This window comes from Cornus florida, unplaced genomic scaffold (assembly GCF_030987335.1).
Source record: "Cornus florida cultivar Cherokee Brave unplaced genomic scaffold, ASM3098733v1 CherokeeBrave_3.0.0_Hap2_Chr03, whole genome shotgun sequence".
Classification (NCBI taxonomy): Eukaryota; Viridiplantae; Streptophyta; class Magnoliopsida; order Cornales; family Cornaceae; genus Cornus; species Cornus florida.
In genome coordinates, this window is record NW_026775573.1 from 59954410 (window position 1) to 59980158 (window position 25749).

The following is a 25749-nucleotide window of genomic DNA, read 5'->3' on the forward strand; positions in this document are numbered from 1 at the left end:
TGGAGGTGGAACATACTTGTTTTGGAAACCACCTTAGGGAGGGTTTGAGCCTTCCCCTTGGCTTTTCCAAGAAAAGTTTGGATGGTTCCTCCAACTTAAATTGTAATGAGTGCCATAGTGATTATTCCCTTGGTTGACAAATGTATCATTGACTTGCTCATGGTTTTCACTTGGCACATGTCCATGGGGACAATTGGAAGTAGAATGTTAAACACTTGAACAAGTCACGTTAGATTCATTAGATACACGATGAGAATGGTTAGGGGAGGAAGACATTTGATTCGCCGAAGTCTGGTTAATCAAAAATTGATTAAACCTTTGAGACAAAGATTTCATCTAGGCGGCTATGTCATTGGAATTGTCAACTTGATATAAGCCAACATTCTTCCTTCTACCTAAATTTTAACCATTTTTAAAGGATAAAGATCTATGCATTGAATTCTCACTCATACTTTCATACAATTGCCACACATCATCCTCATGCTTGTCAAGATAAGAACCACCCATAGATGCATCACCCATACCCTTGTAACTATCCGGCAAACTTTCAAAAAAATATTGAACTAGTTGCCATGATGTGGGTACTTCCTAAACAAGTCATTAAACCTTTCCCATGCCTCATGAATCATTTCCCCATCCCTTTGAGAAAATTCACGAATGGAAGTTCTCATGGCATTGGTCTTTGAAACCAGATAGTACTTCTTCAAGAACTATTGTTGCATTTCTGCCCAAGAAGTTATCGAAATAGGTTTAAGATTGTTGAACCAATATTTTGCCTTGTCCTTAAGGGTAAAAGGAAAAAGTTTGAGTCTTAACACTTCTTCTGGCATGTCTGTGTATTTCACGGTGGAACACACTTAAAGAAACTCATCTAAATGCTTATAAGGTTCTTCACTTGGAAGTCCATGGTAGTTGGGAAGCATTTGAATGGTTTGTGGTTTAATCTCATAGTGATGTGCTCTATACAGGGGCAATTGAATACAAGTAGGTGCATTGTATTCGTTAGGCATATAATGATCTCTTAAAGCAATGGATGGATTCACAACCGGCGGTGCTACTCGAACACCTTGATTGCCTTGCATAATGGGAGGTTGTGGAGCAAAAATTGGTCGAGGCATTCCCAATGGAATTTGGCCTTGTTGTTGTGGTGGAATGAATGGTCTAGGCAAGCCTAATGGTACTTGAATATTTTCATGATGCACATTAGGGTGGAGGATGCCTTGTTGGTCTATGTGACCAAGGTCCTCCACATGGTCGTCATTCAATTCCTCCAATGGTAAAATAAAGTGATGCGAACTACCTCTTCCCCTAGGATTACGAATAACCGATTCAAGATGCAAATTAGGAGGGACAAGAGTAGGATTTAATGACCCACGACCATGCATGCACTAGTAAAACAAATAACAAGCAAATAACAATCACTTCGCCCCTACAACAAATCATTAAAAAAACATTCTCCACATACATTGATCCCATACTCCCATGTTTGAACAATATGCAAAGTAAAAGTAAATTGCCTCCACGCGGGCTCACGATTTAACTACGAAATGAAAAACTTGCCACCACGCGGGCCGACGATTTAACTAGAGATTGAGTTAGAAAGATCTCACAAAGGGTCCTTAAGCAACTTCAATTAAAATTTTAAGTTTCAAACCTTGCTATGCCTTGCAAATTTTTAGATTTCAGCTCTTTTCTGTGTTTTTGCTTAGCTTCACTTGGCCTACTTGCTTCCTTTGCTCTTTAATTCCCTTTACTTGACTCTCTTAGCTCAATGCACCTAGCTAATACGGAACAAACACAATAAGTAACAAAAAAGAAAATAAAGTAAAGACACGATCAAAAGAGTACTAATTCTTATTTGTTTCCAAAACACGGCGTTGCCAATTCAAATCCCCGACAACGGCGCCAAAAACTTGGTGGTTATCGCGGGCACCAACGTTTAAAGATGCACTAAGAGTGTGAGTGTGCAATGTAGCCAAGTTTTAAATTTATAAAAGCCACTACTACCTCTAACTAAAAATATAGCTAGGGTGAGTAGGGATCGTCCCAAGGGATTGTAAGCGTGCTTGCAATGGAAACAATGTATAGGGTTAGTAGGTCAAATGATCACAAGATGGTTTGTTTGATTGATTAAACTACAATGCAATTGAAATTAAAGCAAGTAAAAGGTAACAATTTAGAATGTGGGTAAAAGATATAGAGAAGAGGACTTGGGGTACTAGAGCTCACCACTAAGCCAGACATCACTGGACACTAGCAATTGTATATCAATGGGGGAAATTGAATTGTAACTTGTGTATGTGTGTGACATTAATTGAAATTAGGTATGGATGGCAAATAAGTATAGATTGTCTAGCCAATTCATATGGAAAGCACAACCTATCAAATGAGACCAAAATCCATTCAATGAAATCATAATTTATGCACACACTACTATTTAGAAGCATACACCATTTGCATTCATAAGTATGGAACACCAAGGAATAAGAAGAGATTGTCCACCTATCTAAGAATCTAAGGCAACTACACTATATCTACACTAAAGACATGGAAATTAAATTAAGTAAGCTAAAGGTGTGGCACAATCCATCAAGAAACAAGTGTGAACCATCAAATAAATTACAAGAGTGTTCAATTAAGCACTATGTTTTGACCATCGCTAGATTAACTTCATCTATACACATAGAAATGCATAAACTCCACTAAATCTAGAGAAAAGCACATGAATCATCCATTCTAGCATACATAGACATATGGTTAGAAGTAGATAATCAAAAGCATTAATCCATACACCTCAAGTAAAAATCACAAGATATGTATATAAATCCAAGATCAAAACATTTATTACAAACAAATCCCCAAAAATATACAAAACACTAGGTTTAGGAAACAAACTTAGGGGCTACTCTAGCCCTAAGTAGATGTCTAACCACTCATTGAAGTAGTCATCCAACCCTCAAGGGCTATCTCCATGGTAGGCATGACCTCCTTCTTGATGGAAACCCTAGAAGAATGGAAGAACTCCCAAAAATGTGTAAAAACTCTCTAGTCTCTAGCTTCCTCTCCAAGATATGAGATATGAAATGTGTATTGAAGATATGTTCAATCCTCCAAGCTATGTGTAAAAATGGCTCAAAATCCTTATATAAGAGGCTCAAGTGTTACACCCAATGGTCTGGATTCGTGCACTAGGGTCCTTGTAATGATTGCACTATGAGCCAACTTTTAATAAGCTGGACTTTGTTTTAATTCGGACTTGAGGAGGTTCGATCGATTGAACTGTGTTGAGATCAATCGAACATTGGTGAGATCCATCGAATGCTGCAAAGATCGATCGTCCTTGGCGGCGCTTTTTTGAATAAAGACAAATCTCTGAGATATTTTTGGGATATTTTGGGAAAGAGATAAGAGTGGTAGGTGGGGTGGTAGGTGTGGATAAGATCGAATATTTTCGATCGATCCAAGATGAGTTGGATCTATCGAATATGGTTGAATCTTGTGGATAAGGACAAAGGCTTGGATCCATCTTGAAGTGTCCAGATCGATATTGCTCTGATCGATCGAAGGAATGTTGGATCGATCGAACTTACTAATTTTCCACTTTGCTTCATTTCACTTCCTTTCTTCCATTCAGCTTGGGATTGCTTCTTTTAAACTCTTATTTGGCTGAATTAACTTATTTTTGGGATAAGTACCTAAAAAGGGCAATAACATGAAATTAGTCTAAAACGGGAAAGTATGATAGATAAAGGTCCTAACATACCTAAGCTTAGGGGGTTTAATTACGCTTTTTTCAGCGCTCATCAAATAACAATCACTTCGCTCCCATAACAAATCAATCAACAAACATTCTCCACATACATTGGTCCCATTCTCCCATGTTTGAACAATATGCAAAGAAAAGTAAATTGCCTCCACGCGAGCTCATGATTCAACTAGGGATTGAGTTAGAAAGATCTCACAAAGGGTCTTTAAGCAACTTCAATTCATTTTTCAATTTTCAAGCCTTGCTATGCTTTGCAAATTTTAGATTTTAGCCCTTTATGCTTTTGTTTAGCTTCACTTGGCTTCCTTACTTTCTTTGCTCTTTAATTCCCTTTGCTTGACTCTCTTAGCTCAATGCACGTAGCCAATCAAGAATAAACATAATAAGTATCTAAAAAGAAAATAAAGTAAAGACACGATCAAAAGAGTACTAATTCTTAATTGTTTCCAAAACACGGCGTTACCAATTCAATCCCCGGCAACGGCGCCAAAAACTTGGTGGTCGTCGCGGCACCAACATTTAAACACGGCGTTACCAATGTGGCTAAGTTTTAAATTTACAAAAGCCACTACTACCTCTAACTAAAAATATAGCTAGGGTGAGTAGGGATCGTCCCAAGGGATTGTAGACGTGTTTGCAATGGAAACAAAATATAGGGTTAATAGGTTAAGTGATCAAAAGATGATTTCTTTGGTTGATTAACTATAATGCAATTGAAATTGAAGCAAGTAAAAGTAACAATTTAGAAAGTAGGCAAAAAGATATAGAGGAGAGGACTTGGGGTACTAAAGCTCACCACTAAACTTGACTTCAATAGACATTAGCAAATATATATCAATAAGGGAAAGTGAATTGTAACTTGTGTGTGTGTGTGACATTAACTGAAACTGGGCATGGATGGCAAATAAGTATAGATTGTCTAGCCAATTCAAATGGAAAGCACAACCTATCTAATGAGACCAAAATCCATTCAATGAAACCACAATTTATGCACACACAACTATCTATAAACATACACCCTTTGCTTTCATAAGTATGGAACACCAAGGAACAAGAATAGATTGTCCACCTATCTATGAATCTAAAACAACTACACTACCTCTACACTAAAGACATGGAAATTAAACTAAGTGAGCTAAAGGTGTGGCACAATCCATCAAGAAACAAGTGTGAACCATCAAATAAATTACAAGAGTGTTCAACTAAGCACTATGTTTTGATCATCACTAGATTAGCTTCCTTACACACAGACATGCATAAATTCCATTAAATCTAGAGAAAAGTACATGAATCATCCATTCTAGCATATATAGACATATGGTTAGAAATACAATCAATTAAAAGCATTAATCTATACACATGAAGTAGGAACCACAAGATATATATATAAATCCAAGATCAAAACATTTGTTACAAGTAAATCCCCAAAAATATACAAAGCACTAAGTCTAGGAAGCAAACTTAGGGGCTACTCTAGCCCCAAGTAAATGTCTAGCCACTCATTGAAGTAGTCATCTAACCCTCGAGGGCTATCACCATGGTAGGAATGACCTCCTTTTTGATGGAAACCCTAAAAGAATGGAAGAACTCTCAAAGATGTGTAAAAAGCTCTCTAGTCTTTAGCCTCCTCTCCAAGATATGAGATGTGTAAGTTATGTTGAGATATAAAGATATGTTGAATCCCCTTCTTAAAATGGCTTCAAATCCTTATATATGAGGCTAAAGTATCACACCCAATGGCCTAGATTCGTGCACTAGGGTCCTTACAATGATTGCACCACGAGCCAACTTTTAATGAGCTAGAATTTGTTTTATTTCGGACTTGAGGAGGTTCGATCGATCGAACTGTGTTGAGATCGATCGAACATTGGTGAGATCCATCAAATGCTGTAGAGATCGATCATCCTTAGCGGTGCCTTTTTTTAAAAAGATAAATCTCTGAGATATTTTGGGATATTTTGGGAAAGAGACAAGAGTGGTAGGTGGGGTGGTAGGTGTGGATAAGATCGAATAACTTTGATCAATCTGAGAAAGGTTGGATCGATCGAAGATGGTGAGATCTTTTAGATAAGGAAAATTGCTTGGATCCATCTTGATGAGGCCAGATCGATCTTTCTCTGATCGATCGAAGGAATGTTGAAATCGATCGAACTTGCTGATTTTCCTCCACTTTGCTCCTTTCTTCCATTCAGCTTGAGATTGCTTTTTTTTAAGCTCTTATTTGGCTAAATTAAATTATTTTTGGGATAAGTACCTAAAAAGGACAATAACATGAAATTAGTCTAAGACGGGAAAATAAGATAGATAAAGGTCCTTGAATACCTAAGCTCAAGGGGTTTAATTGCGCACTTTTCAGCGCTCATCATTAGCTTAAGGCGACAAAGTTACTTTTTGTCACAAAAGGTCATTTTATTGTGACAAATTCATCTTGTCACAATAGTTTTTGTCGCCAAAGACCAAATTTGTTGTAGTTTCCACCCTTATTGTCAAACCAAATTCTTGCTGAAAGAATTTAGTAAGTTGGCATCTATCCCACATCACAGGTAACTAGACTTGTGGTTGGTAATTCTCTGGGCATCCTTGTGGTTGGTTAGCCACGGCTTGCCCCCCAAACATCATTGGAAATATGTTTGGGTTTAGGTTATTCCTCCAGCGACCTCTGTTGCCTCCTTCTTCAGGAGGGTCCCTTGGTATGTTCTACCTCCCATCTGCTATGGGAAAAACCTAAGGTGGTCTCTGAGGGATGGTAGGAGGTGGCTAAACATTCTGCTGGCCAATATTGGGTGAAAAATATGACTGATTTCCCAATTTACCTACTTGAGTTGTACCCTAAGTAGACCCAAATTGATGCAAATTGTTAGAAAAAACTTCATGACATACCTATTGAGGCATAGTCACATGAGCTGAATTCTGCACTTACTAGGTCGCTAGAATGGACATCGATTGTACAGGTGGCATCTATACCGTCTATGCCTGTGGTATGGTACTCACAAGTTGATGAGTTGGACTTCCCTTAACAAAAGTACTTGGCATATTCACTGGAACAGCTGATTGCTGAGAATCTTTTGAATTGTTTGGCTTGCTGGCCATACTTTGGGAAATGCCGGCCATGCTTTGGGAAAAAGTGGCCAAGCTTTGAGGAAGGCTGGCCATGCTTTGAGGAAGACTGGCTATGCTTTGGGAAAGATTGGCCATGTTTTGGGAAAGATTGGCCATGTTTTGGAAAATATTGGCCATGTTTTGGGAAAGAGTTGCAGAAGACCGTTCAAACATAGTTTCGAGTCTGCTGGTCATCTTGTCTTATACTCGAATGGCCTCATCGTGTTTACGGCTGATCAAACATGACATATCTATGATTGGTCTGTTTGTCATTGCTTCGACGATCTTTGCAATCATATTTTCTCCTTTAAACGGTATGTGAACTTTCATCAGGAAGTCTAATAGCCTATTCCTCTTCAATTTCGGTAGGATCTTGAACAGATTTGCCATGTCTTTTTCCTCCCGCCATTAAAACACTCCGTTCAGAATGTCCCGCCGGGCGTGCCACTATGTTTGGCTAGTAAAAGTGGTTGGTTCCAATGGAACCGGATGGGCATGCCAGGAACTGCAGTAGTTCCGAAAAGAGATCCAAACAATATTCTAGAAGGAAGACTGCGAGACTAGGCGATTGTGAAGAGGTTTGGAATGAACACCTCTGGGTTCTTTTTGCCTTTGATAAAGGACTTCAGGATAGTTAACTGGCTAGGAAGAACTACGTTACTTATGAAAGTAAATGAGTTATCTAATGAAAAGTAAAGTGCAGGACTAAGACTAATCATATAGAAAGTGCATTGCAATGAAAAGTAAAATTGTATTGAAATGCTGTGTTTGGCGTTGAGCAGGCTTATTACGTTACAACATGATGACCTATTTATTGAATGAAAATATAATCAGTTAAAATAGCAGTTACGAGTGGTTCCATTGATGCCTCCAAATGCTTCCAAGTGTCCAAGCCATGCAATTGTGTTCCACGTTCCAAACATGCAAACGTGCCTTGATTTTTTTGGAAGTTCCACGTTCCAAACATGCAAACATGCCTTTGATTCTTTTAGAGCTTCCACGTTCCAAACATGCAATCATGCAATCATGCTTTTGATGCCACTATCTCAAACAAATTGCATGATTTTCTTTGTTTGAACAATGGTTATTACTCCCGATGGTGGTGGTAGTGGCCTACGTTAAAAACTCTTCTGTCGTATCGTGGCTTTTTGAAGAAACCAACTTCCATGCTTTATGGCACACGAATTCCACGTCTAAAAATCCAATAGTTGACACGTTCCTTTGAACAAATCAATATCCCTCACGTGGCTTTTCTTATGATTTCATTTAACTGTCAAGTCCTTACCTTCATGGGCTTTTTTGAATCAGTTATTGGTACTTTTATAAAACAAATCTCTCCAACCCTATTCCACGTGCCTAAATCAAATTAGAGTAGTTTAATATAATCAAACTACCTCTAATTAGATTTTACCAAGAATCTTCCTTAAGCAAAACTTTCACCCATCAAAAAATCGGCTTGACCCAAATTCTTTCACGTGATAGATCTTGGCTTGACTAAAAAATCCCTTCCACGTGTTTGCCTTTCCATTGGGAGAAAATAAGGGTGTAAACAACGCGAAGTTATCCTTTTTCCACAGTTTCTTGTTACAGTCTTCTAATATCCAAATCGTGGTGTATTGAGGATCAATTAAGGCTATATATTCTCTAACGTGTACTAGTGTATAATACTTTTCAGTTCACATCATTGGGGAGATGTATGATCCAAAACTTCTCATGTTCTACTTCAAAACCTAGTATCACATCTTGGATGGATTTCTTAATACAAAATATAATATATATAACACCCTTAATGTAATAAGGATTAGAGTTTATCTTACCTTGTATCTTAAAATCAATATCTCTCCAATATTGTGTACCGAGAGTCAAAATCTTGAACTAGACTCCCTCGTGCTGACGAATTTTTCTTCCCTTGTGACTTTGACATATAGTTAAGACTTTAAATTTGTTAGTGGAAGGATTAAACCCTAAATAGTTACACAAATAAATATTCCATAAATTGATCATTTCTGACAATACAACACAAAGAATATATAGGGGTGAAAGAACATGGCTTTTTCTTGTGCTAGGATTTATTATTCGGTTGCCCAAACAAACTAAGCCATTAACAGACTATAAAGGGTTAAGACAATCTCTAGAAGGCAGTGTGAGAAAGTGAGTGGCTTCTTCTCATTCTAGATCTGCAGAGTAGAGATAGCTTAAATTCTGTGAATCTGGAACCAGAAGGAGGATGTTCAAGCCACCCAACCGAGTATGGGAACATATTTGGTGAGACTCAATGAAAGATGGGCTGTCAATCTCAGAACAACAAAGCTTTGAAACGCACCTGAATCTAAGTAAGCTTTTCACAGGATGCTCTTAGAGTGCCTTCAAGATAATCTCTGGTGGAACTGAGATCTCCATCATGTTATCACTGGTTGTTTATTTTCTTATGTGAGTGCATGGAACCTATTTATTTACTCCATTATTTTTGCCCAATGGAAAGATGACAAATGGCAAGTTTTAACAAGCTTGCTACCTTGGATTAGTACTCTAGTTATCCACAAAAGGAAAGTGTGACATGGAATTATTGATATGGTTTGCCAATAGAGAAGAGGTACATGGAAAGTTCCAATGGAATTTGGCATTCCCAATCGTAACTCTGACAAAATTTCCTTTGGAATTTTAAAACTATGCGGTTTCATTGGAAGCAAAGAATGATTGGTTAAATTCCACCACATGGAATTATTAATTAAAAGAAAGTGGCGAGTTCTGTTAGGACTTACCAACTTTGAATATAATATCCTAAAAGTACATAAAGGTGGCATAGAGTCACATCATGAGTGCAACCTTATATAAATATTCAAGTCAAGGCCAACCAACCAATGGCTTATTAACACGTGGCGAGTTCTACTGAACTTGCCACGGTAAATCGATTCTTTTAAGAGTTGATTTTATTAGAGATTCATGGAAAATCCTATTCTTATAGGATACTAATTAAATGGATATTTTCCATTTAATTACGAAATCAAGGTTTACTAAGCAAGACGTAAGGCTGGATTTTCTCCTAAAATCTAGGGGGTTTTTAACAACTACCTATGATTAAATCAAGTAACGAGGAAGTGGGGTGATTGTTTCCAGAAATGAAAAATATATTTCTAGATATATATATATATACAGCCCATGACGCCATAAACTCTAAACTTAAAAGGAAGGTCTCAAGAAGGGAAGTTACAGGAATTGAGGATGCCAATCCACAATGAGAAGGACCCTAAAATTTAGGAGCTTATGGCATCATGGAGTCTAAGAATTAGGAAGGGAAGTTTGGTGAAGGGAAGTTACCAAAGTCGAGGAAATGTGGGTCGTAAAGGAAAAGGAACATGGACCATCACTTATATCATGGATATATATATTCATACATATATACATGATACATCAGATACACATCCATGATGAGAAGAAGCTGCTGTAATTTTGGAGGACATGAATCCATGAAAGCTAAGGCTAAACAGAAAAGTCCAACTAGAAGGAAGTTATCCAAAGAATAAGGGAACTGGGTCTGTAGATAACTGCTATATATATGCATGATGTATATATAGAAGTTATACAAAAATAGGATTCTACAAAGGAAAGACTACAAAGAACGTGGGATACTTGGTTTAAACAAATAAGTCAGTTAAAAATGGTAGTACTTCATATGGTAACTACCACTAACTGAGAGAGTGTTTGGAGATAATGGATGATAGGGCTAAATTAGTGAAATCATGGTCTGAAATAAAGGAGAAGACTATGCATGAGGGAGAAGGCTGGAAGATCATGGGACACTTGGTAGTCTGAGGAAAGGCCACGTGGAAGCTGCTGAAACTGCCACATCAAGCTGCTGCATGAATTAAAGAGCTCTATAAATAGAGCACTTAAGGCTAGTTTGCAAACCCTGCCTACTCAGCCCAAACAATACATCAACACAAGCATCTTTGCTTTCATGTATCTCTCATTTTAACAATGAGTTTGCACTATGTCTAAACATAACACTTTACTAGTATATATATTTCCATTCCAGCAATGAATGTACACCATTTTAAGTTGAGTTCAGCACTTTGCTATCTTGTATAGCATTCATTCCATGCGATGAATTCTCATAACACTTGAGTTAAGTCCAGCACTCTTTTTGCTACTTCGAGCCATGCACTGCATTTCCATGTTTCTAAATTTCCTGTCTTGCATTTTAAATTACTTTAATTTCTAGCGTTGTTCCATCAATACCTTCTTCATTTCCATTAGCCGTAGAATAGTTTGAAGTCCTTATTCAAAGGCAAAAAAGACCCTTCAAAGGTGGCCATTCTAGACTTTCGTACAATCGCCTGATCCTTACAAATTTCCCACTGGATTACTGTTCGGATATCTACTTTGGAACTACTACAGTTCCTGGCACTCCCGCATACCCACACTATCCTATCTATATTCCACCAACCCACACTTTTTCGGAGAGCGAAAATAGCGCTTTCTTGTGAGCCGAACATATTGGCACGCCCGGCGGGACATCTAAACAGATTGTTCAATGGCCGGTGGAAGAAGGCAAGACAAGTCTGTCCAAGACCTTGTTGAGATTGAAGAGTTGTGAGCCAGTGACCTTCCAGCTGAAGGTTCACGATTTGTATCTGATGAAAGCGACATGGTGGAAAAGTTTTCCCAAACAATGGCAAATGGTCCCATCATGGATAACATCCGCATGATGGCTATGTAACATGATAGGTTTGCACAAGACCAAACAAGAGTCGCTTAAGACTTAGTCAGAGTTATGCAAGACCAATGTAAGGCTAGTTAAGATTATGCAAAAGCTGCTCTTGCTAATGAGCGGAAGCTTGCAGAAATGGTAGACTAAATCTCTCATAGGTTTAAGTCTATGTTGGAGCGGTCCATTGGAAGCTTGACACAAGCCATGGCCCCTCGGCCAAAAAATTCTATAAAGACTCAATAGTCGGACTTTCAAGTGTAGGCCGGCTTCTTTTATTGAAGGCAGTCCCTCTCAATAACATGCAGGTTCATTCCTTTTAACTCTGTGATAAATGCAATCCCTTCTAATGGCACAAACATACATTCTAACTGCACCTATGACTGCTTCTATGGCACAGATAACCATTCTGCAATCAATGCCCATGCCAGCCACTCAGCAAGTTTACAGCCCTCCAACTATGGTATTCCCATAATAGAGTTGGCATGATCAGCCTGGCCAACTATGGCCATACAACATCCATCAAGCACAACAAAATATTCCACCTGTAAACATTCAGCCAACCGTAGCTGCTCCTCCAAGGCCACACATGGCCATTCCTATGGCGGTTGGGGGGCGACCTTTTCTAAGGGACCCACTTCCAGACCAAAGAGGAAGAAACCATTAGAGGAATAACCCTTTTAATGCCAACCCACTGCCAATGGCAGGTGGGGGGCATCAAGGAGTCAACCAACCTCAAGGGAGGCCAGATAACAACCTTCCATAGCTCATGGCACTTGATAGAGGCTAGTTTGCAGAATTCTTCCAATAGGAATTTGGCTTAACTCGAAGGGGTGGAAGACCAGCATACAAAAAGCCTTATTTGGAGTTCATTGACGAAATTGATTATCCAAGGAATTTCAGAATTCTAGAATTCACAACATTCAATGGAGAGGGGGAACAATCCACATTGGAATATATCAGCCATTTCACTTTCCAATGTGGAGAAGCAACAGCCAATCCATGGCTAAAGGTGCCCTTGTTTCCAAATACACTAAGTGGATATGTTTTTAGGTGGTATTCCAACTTGCCAGCCAATTCCATCCAAAGTTGGCAGCAATTTGAGGACTTGTTCCATACTCAGTTCTATAATACCGAGCCTGAAGTATCTATGGCAGACCTTTCTAGACTTCATCAATTACTTAGAGAGTCAGTGATCAACTTCCTTTCCAAATTCAGGAGGGCCAAATAAAAATGCAATTTGTCCTTGCTACCAGAAGAATATGTGAAAATGGTTGTCAATAGCTTAGAATTTGAGCTTCATAAGAAGTTTGAAGGAGTGTAATTCCATGATTTATTTGACTTGGCCAGTAGGGTGGCTAAGTATGAAGATCTCCTTCATGAAGAGCAAGACCGTAAGTCTTCTTCCAAAGACACTTACTATCGTGATCCTAACTACGAGGTGTTTGCCACTGAAATAGAGGGAGATTTGGACGTTAATATAGCTGAACTCAACATAACTAAGGCTTATACTTATGAGGCTTTGGTAAAACCAAAATCAGCTATGGCCAACTTGTAGGCCGCTTTTGGTTCCAAGTGGAAGGGGGCAGATCCTTCCAAGAGTTATTCTTTTGACATCTTTTGCTCATGGCTGATAAGCAACTGATCCTCACAGTAGGCCATAAGATGCCAACGGCCTCTAAAATAGTAGGGAAAAAGTATTGTAAATTCCACAATTCGTGGAACTATTTCACTAATAATTGTGTAGTTTTTCGCAGTATCATGCAGAAAGCAATTGAAGATGGTAGGCTGAAGTTTCCAAAAAAATCAGAGGTGATGAGTGTTGATGGAAATCCTTTCCCCAAGGTCGTTGCAACAAATGTTGCTTCTTTGGTCCTGGAAGATCCCAAAAAGAAGGTGGACTTGTAGATCCAATAGCCAGTGGAAAGTTAAAAATTCTTAAGGCGGCAGCATCCATAGATAAAACAGTGGCTAAGTTGGAAAGGCAACTCCGAAAGGCTCAGATTGCCTTAATCCAGCAAAGTTGTTGCCTCAAGTGTAGAATTTAGAATGAAGGTTGCTATAAAGATTTTCCAAAAGAGAAACAGAATGAGAAGCTTTCCAATGACGACCAAAGTCAGAAAATGAAGGTCCATGACCAACTAACTTTTTAAAAGGAGGAAAACACAGTTACTATAACCATTCCAGAGAAGGAAAACTAAGTCCACACAAAAAGAAGGTCATCGGCAAGGAAACCAGAATTCCTTCCAATGAGTTTGGAAATGAGTAGGGTTCCTTATAAGGCAAGGTCTCACCCTAGTAGAAGGTATGAAAGCAATAGGTGGCAAAGCAGAACCTTTGAAGGTGACAGTCATTCTAGGCCAAAATTGGCTTCAAAAGTATGGCTTAGGAAGGGGAATGAGAATATCCATACAAGAATTGTTAAGCCTCCTACCTCACAAAATGAAAGGTGGAAGAGGTTTGATCATCCCAAGTTTCCTATTCGTAATGATTCCTATTTGACCCGTACACAAAAGAGGATGCAACAAAGAAAGAGGGCAGACGGAAGGAGACTATAGGAGAAAGACCATGGTTAGTCCAACTGGCCAAAGAAGATAATCAGGCCATCAGACTTATCAGAACGTCCAACTAAAAGAGAAGACAAAGATCCTGATGAATTGCTAGACCTAGTTTCAGAAGTAGGAGATTCCTTGATGGCAGATAGTCCTCCTACAAAAGAGAAAATAGATATGGAATTCGCAAACAGTTCCAATAAAAAGATTTATTGTAGTAGCCTTCCGGGTGAGTTTACTTGCAATATGGTAGTGGTTCTTCCTTTATTTTTTGAGCCACAGCCAAATCAGCCAACTTTAATAGAAGAAGATGTAGTAGATACAAGTCCTCCTATGGAAAGCCTTGGACAGTCTAGTTCCGAGCCATTCATAATAGAATCGAATAATGTTATCCATATAAAAGAGGTTATCGAAGAAGAAGCTGAGCATCTCCAGAAATTAAAAGGGGTTGTAATTAAAAAAAACAGTCCCACGAAACCTGATGAGCGCTGAAAAGGTGCGTAATTAAACCCCTTAAGCTTAAATATTCTAGGACCTTTATCTATCTTATTTTCTCACCTTAGACTAATTTCATGTTATTGCCCTTTTTAGGTACTTATCCCAAAAATAAGTTAATTCAGCCAAATAAGAGCTTAAAGAAGCAATCTCAAGTTGAATGGAAGAAAGGAGCAAAGTGGAAGCAAAGTGTGGAAAAATAGCAAGTTCGATCGATCTCAACATTCCTTCGATCGATCAGAGCAAGATCGATTTGGCCTCATCAAGATGGATCCAAGCAATTGTCCTTATCCAAAAAGATTTCACCATTTTTGATCAATCCAACCTTTCTCAGATCGATCAAAATTATTCGATCTTATCCACACCTACCATCCCACCTACCACTTTTGTCTCTTTCCCAAAATATCCCAAAATATCTGAGATTTGTCTTTATTCAAAAAGGCACCACCAAGGATGATCTATCTCTGCAGTATTCAATGGATCTCACCAATGTTTGATCAATCTCAACACAGTTTGATCTATTGAACCTCCTCAAGTCCAAAATAAAACAAATTCTAGCTCATTAAAACTTAGCTCATGGTGCAATCATTGTAAGGGCCCTAGTGCACGAATCTAGACCATTGGGTGTGACACTTGAGCTTCCTATATATAGATTTGAAGCCATTTTAAGAGGGGGATTCATCATATCTTTATATCTTACTATCATATCTCATATCTTGGAGAGGAGGCTAGAGACTAGAGAGCTTTTACACATCTTTGGGAGTTCTTCCATTTTTCTAGGGTTTCCATCAAGAAAGAGGTCATTCCTACCATGGAGATAGCCCTTGAGGGTTGGATGACTACTTCATTGAGTGGCTAGACATCTACTTAGGGCTAGAGTAGCCCCTGAGTTTGCTTCGTAGACTTAGTGCTTTGTATATTTTTGGGGATTTGCTTGTAATAAATGTTTTGATCTTGGATTTATATATATATCTTGTGGTTTTTACTTGATGTGTATGGATTAATGCTTTCAATTGATTATCTATTTCTAACCATATGTCTATGTATGCTAGAATAGATGATTCATGTGCCTTTCTCTAGATTTAGTGGAGTTTATACATGTCTATGTGTGTGGATGAAGTTAATCTAGAGATGGTCAAAATATAGTGCTTAATTGAACACTTTTGTAATTTATTTGATGGTTCACACTTGTTTCTTAATGGATTGTGCCACACTTTTAGCTCACTTAGTTTAATTTCCATATCTTTAGTGTAGATGTAGTGTAGTTGCTTTAGATTCATAGATAGGTGGATAATCTATTCTTGTTCCTTGGTGTTCCATACTTATGAATGCAAAGGGTGTATGTCTATAGATAGTTATGTGTGCATAAATTGTGGTTTCATTGAATGGATTTTGGTCTTATTTGATAGGTTGTGCTTTCCATTTGAATTGGCTATACTTATTTGCCATCCATGCCTAGTTTCAATTAATGTCACACACACACACACACAAGCTACAATTTAATTTCCCCATTGATATACAATTGCTAGTGTCTAGTGAAGTCAAGTTTAGTGGTGAGCTCTAGTACCCTAAGTCCTCTCCTCTATATTTTTTTCCTTACTTTCTAAATTTTTACATCTTACTTGCTTTAATTTCAATTGCATTGTAGTTTAATCAACCAAACAAACTATCTTTTGATCATTCGACCTACTAACACTATATATTGTTTCCATTGCGAACACACCCACAATCCCTTGGGACAATCCCTACTCACCCTAGCTATATTATTTTTAGTTAGAGGTAGTAGTGGCTTTTATAAATTTAAAACTTGGATACATTGCACATTCACTCTTTTAGTGCATCCTTAAACGTTGGTGCCGCGATAACCACCAAAACCAAAAAAAATTATGTTACAAAAGTAACCATATGGCATGACTCAGCAGCTCAAATAGTTATATATTAAGGTACTGGTGGAAGGGAGGCCCCTGTCAAGAGTTCTGGTAGATAACGTTCAGTATTGAACGTTGTTCCAATCAATACCATGTGTATGCTTAGAAAGTTGCCTGAAGACATCATTCCAACTGATGTATCCATTAATGGATTCACGGGTGGAATAGTGAAGACATAAGGCGTTCTACCGTTGAAATTGATGGTGGGAGATAGGACTTCAATCACAGCCTTCTTTGTTATTAAGTGCACAGCGGCCTATAACTTGCTTTTAGGCCGCAAATGGATTCACTTAAACTTTTGCATTCCATCTTCACTCCATCAAATGTTGATATTTTATGATAGAGATGAGGTAAAAGTAGTAGAGGCTAATAACCAACCATTTGTGACAAGGGTCTACTATGCAGATGCTGAACTATATAGTGAAGAATTCGTTCCAATCAAAGTTTTGGGAAAGGATAGCAAGGGCCGTCTAAGGAAGGCCACCATAAGGAGAACTCTCACCGAAGAGGACGTAAGAGAGCTTTTCCAAGGAACACCAGGGCCAACAATTCTACCCAAGGCCTATGCTCAATGCTGCATTTCAAATAAAATTTTTTATGGAAGAGAAACCTAAAGAAGATAGAATACTTGGCCAGGTGGTAAGTTCTTGCCTTGCCAAGTTGAAAGCATATCTAGCCGAGCTGCGGCTGGAAAAAACTGCAGCTGCCAGTACTTCATTTTCAACCAATGTTTTGGAAATTATAGAAGATACTGAAGACAAGTTAGATGACTTGAAGGTAGCACCAACTAAGTTAGATGATCTCAAGGCCAAAGTGCAAGATCCTTTGTTAGAAGTCAATCTTGGAACGGAGTAAGACCCTCGGCCACCTACATCAGTAAGCTTCTGGAACCGACCTTTAGAGAAGAATTGATTTCCTTACTTCATAAATACAAAGATTATTTTACATGGATGTATGAGGAAATGTCAGGACTTTCTAGAGAATTAGTAGAGCATAAACTGCTAATCAAGGAAGGTTTCAAGCCTTTCAAGCAACCTCCAAGAAGGATGTCCCAAGAAGTTATTCTAAAGGTCAAAGAAGAAATAGAAAGGCTACACAAGGCTGGTTTTATAAGAACTGCTAGGTATGTTAACTGAATTTCCAACATAGTTCTAGTTATTAAGAAGAATGGCAAGCTAAGGGTATGTGTGGATTTCTGGAATATAAATCTTGCAACTCCAAAAGATGAGTACCCCATGCCTGTTGCTCACCAGTTGGTAGATTCTACTACCAAGAATGAAATTCTTTCATTCATGGATGGACATTCTGGGTACAACTAGATTTACATTGCAGAGGAAGATATTACTAAGATAGCCTTCAGATGTCCAGGATCCGTTGGAACTTTTGAATGGGTTGTCATGTCATTTAGGCTAAAAAATGCCAGAGCAACATATTAAAGGGCCATGAATGCCATTTTCCATGACATGATTGGCCATTTTTTAGAAGTATACATTGATGATGTCATCAAATCCTTGGCCAAGGTTCAACATCTCCGTAATCTAAAGATAGCTTTTGAAAGAATGAGGCAACAAAAGTTGAAGATGAATCCCTTGAAGTGTGCTTTTGGAGTTTCAGCTGGAAACTTCCTGGGTTTCCTGGTCTACCAAAGAGGAATAGAGATGGACCAAAATAAAACAAAGGCAATTATTAAAGCAAAGCCACCTGCAACTAAGAAAGAACTACAATGATTTCTTATCCAGGTTGGATATTTAAGGAGGTTTATTGCCAACCATGCTGGAAAGACTCATGCTTTCTCCCCGTCGTTGAAATTAAAAGGTGCTGAAAAATTTAAGTGGAAAGAACAGCACCAGCAAGCCTTTGAAGGTTTGAAAAGCTACCTGGCCAACCTTCTAGATACCTCCAATTAAGAAGCGACCTTTAAGATTATACTTATCGGCTGCCGATGAATCAATTGGAAACCTTCTAGCCCAGAAATGAATGGGGAAAGGAGTAAGCCATCTATTACCTAAGTAGGGTACTCACTCCAGTGGAATGTAGGTACACTTCCATTGAAAAATTGTGTCTTTCCTTATATTATGCGGTTATTAAGTTGAGAACCTACATATTGCTAGTGGCTGTGTATATCATTTCTTAAATAAATTTGATTAAGTATATGCTTTCGAGGCCTTTGATCATTAGACATATTGGAAAGTGGTAATTGGCCTTAACAGAGTTTTCTTTCAAATATATTCCACAAAAGGCGGTCAAAAGAAGGGCGGTGGCAGAATTTCTAGCAGATCATCCTTCTACCAAGATAAATTCAGAAGTATGCGACGAGGTGGATAATCTCTACCTTGACTATACACTTTGGACTCTCATGTTTGATGGATCAAATACTCATGTTGGAGGAGGAGCTGGAATAGTCATCATTTCACCAAAGGGAAGAAAGACCACATTTTCTTTCTTCTTGGATTTCAAGTGTATAAACAACCAAGCTGAGAATGAGGTGTTAATTATTAGGTTGGAAATCTTGCTAGAGCTAAAGGTGGATAAGGTCAAGATTATTTGAGATTCTAACTTGATATTTAACCAACTTTTGAAGAATATAGATGTCTCAATTGGCATGTGAGGCCTTTCCACTCTTTGGTTTTGGAATTACTTTACCAATTTGATGATTTCTAACTCAAATATTGGCCAAGATATTTAAACACGGAGGCTAATGATCTAACACAATTAGCTTCTTGAGAAAAAGTCCCACTGGGTGTAGAAGAGACCTAGATCACAATCAAAAGAAGGACTCTCCCTTCTGTAGAGTCACGGTATGAGATGGCAGGTCATTTCCAATCTGACGAGCCATAAAGAATTAAACCTGCTAAGAGGACATGGGAGATTTTCAATGTTGATATAGATGGATTAGACTTAAATGATTGGAGAACACCAACTATTCATTTCTTGTAAGATCCTAGTGCCAATGTGGACAAGAGAGTTCAACTTTTGGCACTATATTATATTTTGATTAATAGAGATCTCTACAAAAAGAATAAAGAAGATGGACTCTTGCTAAGATGCCTTGGCAGGAACAAGTCCATGAGAGTGATTGCAGAATCACACCTTAGAATATGTGGAGCTCATTAAGCTGGAATTAAGATGATGTGGGTTCTTAGAAGGTACAGTTATTATTGGAAAGACATATTGAAAGATTGCATAGAGTTTGCAAAAACTTGTATTGTATGTCAAGAACATTGCCTAGTCCAAAGAGTTCCAGCCATTAACACGCAGCCAATAGTGAAAATATGGCCATTCAGAGGATGGGCTTTGGACTTCATTGAAAAGTTAAGGCCACTATCTACAAATGGTTATACTTATATGGTAGTTGCAATAGATTATTTCACAACGTGGGTGGAGGCCATTCCATTAAAGACCTGTGAGCAGTCAACAGTGATTAATTTTATCAAGAAGCACATTATACACAGGTTTGGAATTCTAAGGACTCTCACCATAAATAGAAGCCTTTCCTTTGTTGGAAGTGAAGTTATTGACTATTGTGCTGAATGTGGCATTCAAGTAATTAGTTCTACTCCATATTTTGCCCAAGCAAATGTACAAGTAGAAGCTTCCAACAAAGTAATTCTTAACATCCTTGAGCAGATGATTGAGAATCATCCAAAGGAATGGCATCACCTACTTTCTGAGGCCCTTTGGGCTTATAGGTTTTCAAAAAGATCAAGTACGGGCTTCACACCATAAATGCTTACATATGGATATGATGCCATTCTCCCAATGAAAATGATTGTCAGGTCTGCGAGGGTGGCTTTCCAAAATAAGCTAACTCCGACAGACTACAACTATGCAATGTTGGTAGAATTGGAAAACCTTGATGAAGTCCGCTTCAATGCCTTAGATCATATTATTACTCAAAAGAAGAAAGTTATGTGGGCATAAAATAAGAAGGTTAAGGCAAAGACATTTGTTGAAGGAGACTTGGTATGGCAAGTCAAATTTTCACCTGGAGTTAAAACCTTGGAATATGGAAAATGGACCATTAATTGGGATAGTCCTTACTTGGTAGAAAGGGTCCTTGGAAAAAAGGGCTTATAGATTGGTGGACATAGATGGAGGATCTCATAAGCATCCTGTGAATGGTGTGTATTTGAAAAAGTATCACCCTTCCATCTATGAAAATTGGAAATCCACAATCATTCTACTGACCACATAAAATTGCTGGTATCTTTCTTTCTAAGTAAACCAGAAAGCTGGAAAGGAAGCGTAATGGCCATACTTTGGCCATTCCAAGAAGGAAAAGTTAAGTACTTAGAAAAGTATATTGGCTAAAACTATGAAGCAGACTTAGCCATATTACAAAGATTGGCTAATTTTCTAAATATAGGACTTGTCATTAAGAAAAAGGCTACACTGCATGGTCCAGGTTCTGTTCATATTGGAAATTACTCATCTTGCTTGTATATACATGTATTTCCATTTTTGCAAGTTCATTTATTCCTCTGTTATGGAAAGTCATTTCATGGTTAAGCCTTATTGTTAATATATCTGAAGGAATTTTTCAGTTTCAATAACTTAGAAAATTTTCATACAAGAGGCACATACAAAAGAATTGAGAAATAAAACATCATTCCCATTAGATACTTGTAACGACCCGGTCATTTGCCTTCCTTTCCTTTTTCCTGAAATTTTACGAATGAATTTTTTTCGTTTAAATTTCTTTTCTGAGCTCTGTTTTGTGTTGCTTAGTGTCTTCTTGAGTGCTCAGAATTGGTTCCTGAGACTCTTTTCCATGGATTGACAACTTCCTTTGAGGACCGAGTCATTTTCACATTTTTCGGTTTTCGACACTATGCGTTATTTCGTCCTTTTTCCCTATTCTGTCTTATCTCTGTTTGTCAGTTTTTGGCACAACCTCACTTCTCATTCTTGGAGTTGGTTTTTGACTTCATGTGTCTTCATCTTGAGTGGTTTCCTCGAAATACTTATCTTTACTTTTGCAAGAAAGTACTCTGGTTGTTCCCGGTGCCCATAGGGGCATGGATGCATAAATATTTGGAATTAATTTCATTTCTTGGGCTGTTTTTCATAAATATGTTTTGAACATATTTTATTTTAGGGGTTTTTAAGAAAATATTTTTGGAAGATATTTTCATTCTGGGCCATAAATGCAGTTTTCACTTTTTGGAGGGGCCATTGTGCAATTAATGAAAGTTATTGCAAAATATCTTGTTTTGAGCCTGGATCCTTGTACGAGATTCATTTTCATATTTCGTTGAGTTGTGTACTCTTGAAATTTCCTCCTGGTCGATATTTTCCAGTTTCAGGGTTTTTGGCCCCAGTTTTCGCCAAACTTGTTTTGGGCATAACTTTTTGCTCGGGACTCGGTTTTTGACGCCGTTTCTTTTGTTGTTCATATTTTGTCATTTTGAATCTTTTTTGTTCACAAAGTTTTACCATTTGAGAGCGTCTGCTCAAATTTTACTTTTTCAGACCCGGCAGGGCCCGTTCGGGGCACTTTTTGAGATTTCTATAAAAGGGGGGTGAGATATTTCATTTTTCATCTTCTCCCCTCTTCATGCACGACCTGGAGTTCCCATGGCAGCTCAAGGGGTGCTGTCATCTTCTCTCTCCTCTTTTGGTTCACTTTTCTTTGATGGAAAGTCTTCGGCCTTAACGTTTGTTGTTCCCTTGGCCGTGCTCTACCTTTCCCCCTTATTAGAATTCAGTTTTGACCATTGCTTGAGTTTGGTTTTGAGGTCAAGTTATGATTTTGATGGGGCTTTCATGGGGGTTATGTTCACGGCGTTGTCCCTGACAAAACCTAGTAGTTTCGTCGGATTCGGAGCCGTTCCATTTTGATGGCATTTGAGATTTTCATCTCAAATTGAGGTAGGGGATGTTCTAGGTTTAAATTCTTGTTATATAGCATGCTTGTGATGCTTATACTACTTGTTTGCATGATTAAATATAAAATCTAGAGATTTTATTATTTATTTTTCTTGTACGGGATCTAATTTTCCCGGTTGCTCATGACTTGGTTTAAACATGTAGCATGATTTTATATTGCCCCTTGATATACTCATTGTCGTGTATTAAAATTGGAACATTTGAATAAGTATTAAAGATTTTATTTAATATTTATCTTAGGTGAAAGATTAATTCACATGGCCTTAACTAGCTTGAAATTAGTATGTGTTAGCATATTATATTAGGCCTTAGCATGCTCTTCAACATAGTTGAATTTGAAAGTAATTGGAGGTATTTTGAAAATTAGTAATTATTAATTAATTTGCCCCGAGTGAACTATTCACTCCATTCAAATTCCGACTTGATATTCTTGATCTACATGCCATATAGCTTCACATATATTTGATTTAGAATATTCGGTGAGGTTTTGAAACCTTTCATTTAATTAATTTCCTTGTTTAAGATTTAATTCTCATGGTGATATACAACTTGGAATTGAATTGTGGCATGCTAGAAAATTAAGCTTTGGTGTGGTTGTTCACATATATTAAATTGGGATTAATTGCATGAGAATTGCAACCTTTATTTTATATTTAACTTTAGTGAAAGTTTAATTTACATAGGTGTAACTTGCATGAAATAAGCTTGTAATGTGATATTACATTAATCCTTGGCATGTTCTCTAAGATATGTTAAATTGAGAGCATTTGGTTAAGTTTGAAAATCTAGAGATTTTAATTAAAAGAATTAATTAAAATCTATTTTGTGGTCCCATTAGCTTAATTAAGGTTTTAACTTGATGTTTGTATTGGCCATGACTTGTTTACTAGTATATATTAATTTGGGACTATTTGAAGTTGTTTTAGAACCTTGGGATTTAAATTAGCATGATTTAATTAAAGTTCTACTTTGTTGTTCCAACCTAATTGAGTTTTAGAATGGATATAGGTGATGACCTTGCCATGTCCTTCAACATGTGTTAAATTGAGGTTAATTGGAATTGAATTGGAATCTATAGAATTTAATTGTGTTTATCTATTTAAATTCTATCAATTTGCTCCATGATCTAGTTGTATTTTAGAAGTGGTTTCTATATTCAAATCATGGACTTAGACTTGTTGTATATTCATTTGGTTATGTTTTGAGCATTGGATAACATAGTTGCTATGTTTATACTCATGAGAATATGTTTTCCTTATTGAATATATTGTTGCCTTGTGTAATGATTTGCACATTTCGTATTTAACATCATTCATGCATAGCGTGTAACGAATCGCACACTGAAGATTCGATATTCATCACATCATATTAGTTGTGGACTTATTGTATAGGTTTCCAAATTTGGTTGTGCTTGGTAGATAGTTGATTATCTTGCATATTCCTGTTGATATATGCGTTATTGCACAACTTATTGATTTTTGAAACCTAGGGATGTCGTTGTTTGACTATGGCTAGGACGTGGTTCTAGTACGGGGGATAGTTTCTCTATATGGTCTAGTGCGCACGTAGGGAGGTTACCCATGGGCTAGTAACCCTAAAGTATCTATGTTGTCGGTCTGATCCGGCGTGACGTCCGAGTATCCACTTTGTTTGATTTCGCATTTCATTTTCCAGTTGATAACTAGATGATGTTGTAACTTGTTGTTTCTTATTTGTCGTTCCATTTTAAGTTACAGGATGTTAACTTTGCGAAATTATGCTTTATGCGTTGTATTCGAAGTTCCAATGTTGGTTAAATTGCACCGATATTGAAAATCGTGTTTTAACGTTCTAATAAAGCTTAGGATTGATCCTATTGATTCATTTATAACATAGACGTTAGGTGGCATGAACCACTACTGTTATTTTGTGCTTTAGATTCTAAGTTGATGGCTTTGAGAACTTAAACCTTGTTGCACTGTATAACATGCTCTTTTGTTGTTGAATTGCATGGATAATGTGATTCTTGTTAACTTGTATTCAAATATGTTTTTGTGATGTTGTATGGATTACTCTAGACCTAGTTCAATTGTATTGAAAATGCAATTCATGTTAATCTATGCTCAAGCATTCTTCTTGTCGTGTTCTTAGATTATCCCAACCATGATTCGTTTCATACACATATGTATAGCATGATTCTTGTTGCTTAGACTCTAAGGTAGCTTAGGATGCTCCCCGAGTTTCACTTGGACATAGACGTTAGGTGGCATGAGCCCCTTTAACATGTTTCACCTTAAGGTGATAAATTTGTAAAATGCTAGGTCGATGCATGCTCATCTCCTACGAGTAGCTTTATGTTACTCACCCCTACGATACTAGGGCATATTTTAGGTACGAAGACTTGGTTCGTGACGCCTAGCATTCCTTGGATATCGTATAGCTTTCAAGTTTCCATTTCATGCGAATGTTAGCATGGAATGTCATTTTGTAGACTTATATGTCAAAATATGTATATTTGATTCCATGTATGTAATGTGTACTTAAGTACACTCCTTTCAATGTATTTGATATGTATGAGATGAGGACGGAGGCCAATGACCATTATATTGTATCATATGTATCTTTTGATTTCTTGAAAAGCTATGAAAACCTTGAAAAATCGCAAGTCATTGGTTCACCATAGTTGCATCGGGTGTGGGAATTCCGTTTTCATTCTTTCATAGGGTCTTATTAATCTTGTATGAAGTGTGGCCAAGGGCCAAACGGTCATTTGATCCCGTTTTGCATTTTTGGATTCCATGTTTTCCATTCCAAGTCCATTTTTGCCTTTTTGCCCGTTGGGGGGTTGGATTTTGCATCGGCTATATTTTTAAGTCATGGACTATTGTAGCGCGTCTAAATAGGTAAGTTACGTTTGCGTGCATAGTCTTTTCCGGGCAAAACCTCATCGTTTGTGTTTTGAGCCTCTTGTGAATTCATTTCGCATTTTTTTTGCATATTCTGATCTAGGGGCATCATGGACCTTTCACCTCAGTTTTATATTCTTCTTTCAACATGGTCGCTTAGAAAATGTAATTTTAGGAGGGGTTTCTTTTTCGTGTTTTTCCAGAAAATGTCGTCTTGGTACCGGAAATCCCTCGTGAAGTTTCAGCTTCCAGTTTTCATTTAACATCTTTATGACCCTCTTGTTCAGTTCTGATCTAGGGGCATTTTCGGGATTTCACAGTGAGTTTTTTTCGATTCCGTTCGTGATATCGAGTAAAAAACTCAATTTTAGGGGGGGTTTCTTCTTCGTGTTTTTCCAGAAAAACTCATCTTGACCTCCGTTTCAAG

The 25749-nt window shown here is 37.7% G+C and overlaps 1 protein-coding gene across 1 annotated transcript; it reads left to right on the forward strand.

Annotated features, from left to right (window-relative positions):
- The first annotated feature begins 19677 nt into the window (after positions 1–19677).
- LOC132301653 (uncharacterized) lies at positions 19678–20274 on the forward strand. Its single transcript, XM_059798893.1, has one exon. It carries the CDS (start codon positions 19678–19680, stop codon positions 20272–20274), a length of 597 nt encoding a protein of 198 aa, XP_059654876.1.
- Positions 20275–25749: the final 5475 nt, after the last annotated feature.

Excerpts from the sequence above, each read along its gene's own strand:
- LOC132301653 (XM_059798893.1), top strand. The coding sequence starts at position 19,678 with ATGTGGGTTCTTAGAAGGTACAGTTATTATTGGAAAGACATATTGAAA.